The sequence below is a fragment of the Mytilus californianus genome, unplaced genomic scaffold (genome assembly GCF_021869535.1).
Source record: "Mytilus californianus isolate M0D057914Y unplaced genomic scaffold, xbMytCali1.0.p SCAF_9, whole genome shotgun sequence".
Classification (NCBI taxonomy): domain Eukaryota; kingdom Metazoa; phylum Mollusca; class Bivalvia; order Mytilida; family Mytilidae; genus Mytilus; species Mytilus californianus.
In genome coordinates, this window is record NW_026262745.1 from 75,075,098 (window position 1) to 75,078,971 (window position 3,874).

Sequence of the window (3,874 nt, forward strand, 5' to 3'; positions counted from 1 at the left end):
GTGGACGTTATGTTGGTAGAGATCCACCCCCTTCTTTTGGACCTACAAATGAACTTACCGTTTCCGAAGAAGAAAGCTTGATACATTATATTGAGTATATGGCAGTTCGTGGTCTTCCCTTATCTCGCCATAGCTTGAAAAGATTTGTTATAGAAATTGTGAAAAAAATTGAAGGAAAACGCTTTTCAATCTTAAAATTGGGCCGTCAGATAAATGGATAACAAAATTCATGAAAAAACACAAGACAATCCCCACCCCAACACGAGGGTATGTTAGGACACCGGGCGGAATCCATTATTATGGTGGAGGAAGCCGAATTACTCGGCGAGAACCACCGGGCTGCTCGGCGGGAACAGACAAACCGAAGAGATATCAGCAGATTGATCTCCAGGTCAAAGTCGGGAGCAACTTTGACCAACCGAGGCCCCAAAGTACCCATTCTAGTTTAAACTCAGGTCTGGGTACCAGAGATGTGTGTGAGAGGGTGAAAACTGATGCACTGATATTGTTAGCACCCCGAGTCAGAATTGAACTCGGGACCTTCAGCACTGTAGCCATCGGTCTTAACCACTAGACCACGAACTCGCATATAAAAAGGAGACTTCATGTTTTTATTTTAATTTGCGTATAAAGCATGTTGCTCATGTGTGATTTATAAACGAAAAAAATATAACAACAAATTTATTTTACTCGCGTATGTGGATTCTTAAAAATTCTAAAGAACTGCTGGACAATTTTAAATCTCGGTCTATTTCTGAAATTAATTCTAACATAACTTTAGATTTTTTAACCCTGTATACCAACATTCCCCATGTGAAATTATAAAATTGTTTTGAATAAACATTGAATGACAAAATTTCTTCTTATGTGACGTTTACATTTGCTGACGTCAGACACGCGAAGCAATGCATATGGTTTTTAATTTGATAGATGCTTTAATGCTTTTTTGAAAATAATTGTTTGTTTTGATATTGTAACACAGTGATGACTGCTGTATCCATATTTTGACTATTTTATTTATAATGTCTTTTTTGTTCACGCATCGTTGTAAATATAACGGAATGTGATGAGACTGTCGTACAAGTGAGAGGTTTAGCGCTATAAAACCAGGTTTATTCCACTATTTTCTACATTTGAAAATGTCTGTACCAAGTCAGGAATATGACAGTTGTTGTCCATTCGTTTGATGTGTTTTGTCATTTGATTTTTCCATGTGATTAGGGACTTTCCGATTGAATTTTCCTCGGAGTTCGGTATTTTTGTGATTTTACTTTTTACAGGAATTGGTAGTATTTCATGCTATAAAAAGGAAGAAAAAAAAACGTACGGAGAACCAATTTTCTCTTTTAGTATTCTGAAAGCATTTCATTAGAGGTATGTTCTCATATTTTTTTTCAAAATTCTATCACAAAGTTTACCTTCTATTTTCATTATAATACATTTTCCCTGTATAATCCTTACAAAATGGGATATTTTTCACAACCTCTGACTTGAAAGAAAAGTACAATGACCTATAATTTTATTATATTTGTGAATTTTTCACAACATATACTACAACTTGGCAAATTAGGAAAAAATTCGAACATTTCTTGTTTAACTCCCATACCAAATTAATACGACTTTGAAATCTGTAATGCAAAGTAATAGGGAACGGCAATATACGAGTGTTTATTCTTCTTATTTGCCGTTTTATTTTGTTTTTTCTTTTCTTCACGGCGTTGGCTTTCTTTCATTTACTGACGAATTGTAGTGTCCAACTATCTGAAATAACGTTGGTTCAGATTTGTTATGTCCATTCATTCCAACTGACGAATCTTCAAGACACTTTGATACATATAAACTCAACATAGTATTATTTGTTTTCCTTACCAGTATGTTAGAGACGAATAGAAGAAAAAATACCAATAATTGTAAATATGATAATATAAAACTGAAATTAAACAAGCAGAATGATTTAATAAAACTTGACAATCACTTGAAAAAAGAAATTTTACTCTGTAGACATTATCATACATACGTTTATCCAATCAATGCCAATCTCTTTGACGCACTATTTAAATCTGGATCTGATGTTAATTTCATAGAATGTGTGAATGCTATTCTCGCTGATTCTTTGTTTCCTACTAATTGAAAAGCGATACCTAGGATATTGTAAGATATAGCTTTTTGAAAGTCATTCGCCATTCAATATTCCTTTCGTACGGTCAACTGTAAATCTTTGAGAGAATCAAAACAATCTTTTGTATTGTTCAGATGCCAATGACATAGAACAGAAAGGAAATGAACATATATAACTGGGGGTATACAAAAGTTAGATCTGTCTACTTCCATTTGTAATTCACCCGGTATTAACGTCGAGCGAGGAAAAAAATCCACATGATTTAGCAACAACAATTTCTCCATCTGCACGATTGGCATCTTCCTAAATACATTCAAATTGAATAGTTCAAAATTAACATGAGACAAATTCATGTCTGTGTAAATTTTTTCTGTTGTACATTTGAACAGCGAATACCGAAGGATGACAAGAGCTTTATTGTGTTGTTTTGTCCTATAGAAAAGCGAAGCTATCAACAGCCATCCAGATACAGCATCATGACGTGTATTCAGTAGCAGAGTACACGTATATGTTTTGCATTGCTTATAAGTAGATTTATTACCGTATATATCATCAAACGGGAGTAAGTTGTGACCATTCAGACAATATTTTGATATGTAGTGCGTGTAAAGGTATTTGATTTTGGAACTCTTCATAGACAGTACCAAATGTATGGCTTTTTCCATTCGTAATTTACGTTTTGACAGTAAATTGGCTGCCGCATCAATAACCGGAGATAATAAGTGTTTAACACTGTAGACATGTAAACAACGTGGTTCATTGTTAATCGAGATTTGGTCTGATTTTAAGATACATTGCCAACCATAATTATTAAGACAAATCAATTTGTTAAAAAGCATTTCCTGTGCGTGGTCTTTTATCTTATTCTCAAATAAATTATTCTCAGGAATGATATAATGCGGACAAACCGAGTATTCTACATAATAGATAAGCCTTCTGAAACATCTCATAAAACATGATATCAGGTTTTCTGGCTTCCATATTGATAATGGTAGTTCCTCCGACATCCAAAACATAATTGTTTTCATGAAATATGAACAAAGTAATTCTTTGCAATATACGTCTAAAGCTATAACGTCTTTGAGAACAATTTTCAAAAGAGCATAACATAGCAATTGTGTGTGTGTAAATGAAAAATAAGAAGTTTTTCTGCAACATAAAATGATAAGCGCCATTCTAACTCTTCGTTTTTAGATTCTTTCACACCAACCGGTACAAAAAGAACCCCGTGTTTAACAATAGCATGTTTAACATCGTATCCTGGCCAGACATTTTTTGATCGTGTTTTCCATCGTTTTGCTTCTTTCACCCATACTTTACTATGTAAACAGTATGCAAAGTCAAATAAACCATCTTTGTCTGATAGACATGGTCCAAGTATAATCGGAAATATTTTGTTTGAATATGACACGAATAAGTGTTTGAATAAAGAGCTTAGCACATAATATTCGCCTCCTGTCTCTTTACAAATTTCAAAGATACTCTCGTCATTACTGTGCACTATACGTAACTTAGTGAAACCTGGCTTTGTATCTTCCGTTTCCATGGTTAGATATATTTCTCAGCATTGAACATGTTGACATCAATGTTTGTGTCTTCACAAACCTCAACATCTTTCATAACCTGCATAACATCTACATCACTACCTTGCATCTCAAGTCCATCACCAAAACTTCCACTAGTGATTACTGTTGCAATTTTGTCGCTTTGTAGATTGTCTCTGACAGCGTTTGTCATTCTGATTATTTTTACATG

The 3,874-nt window shown here is 34.0% G+C and overlaps 1 protein-coding gene across 1 annotated transcript; it reads right to left on the reverse strand.

Annotated features, from left to right (window-relative positions):
* Positions 1–1,375: 1,375 nt before the first annotated feature.
* On the reverse strand, positions 1,376–3,428 carry LOC127714796 (uncharacterized). Its single transcript, XM_052220831.1, has one exon. It carries the CDS (start codon positions 3,292–3,294, stop codon positions 2,185–2,187), a length of 1,110 nt encoding a protein of 369 aa, XP_052076791.1. The 5' UTR covers positions 3,295–3,428; the 3' UTR covers positions 1,376–2,184.
* Positions 3,429–3,874: the final 446 nt, after the last annotated feature.

What these genes read in the sequence shown, in the direction of transcription:
- LOC127714796 (XM_052220831.1), bottom strand. Translation starts at nt 3,294, where the DNA reads ATGGCGCTTATCATTTTATGTTGCAGAAAAACTTCTTATTTTTCATTT.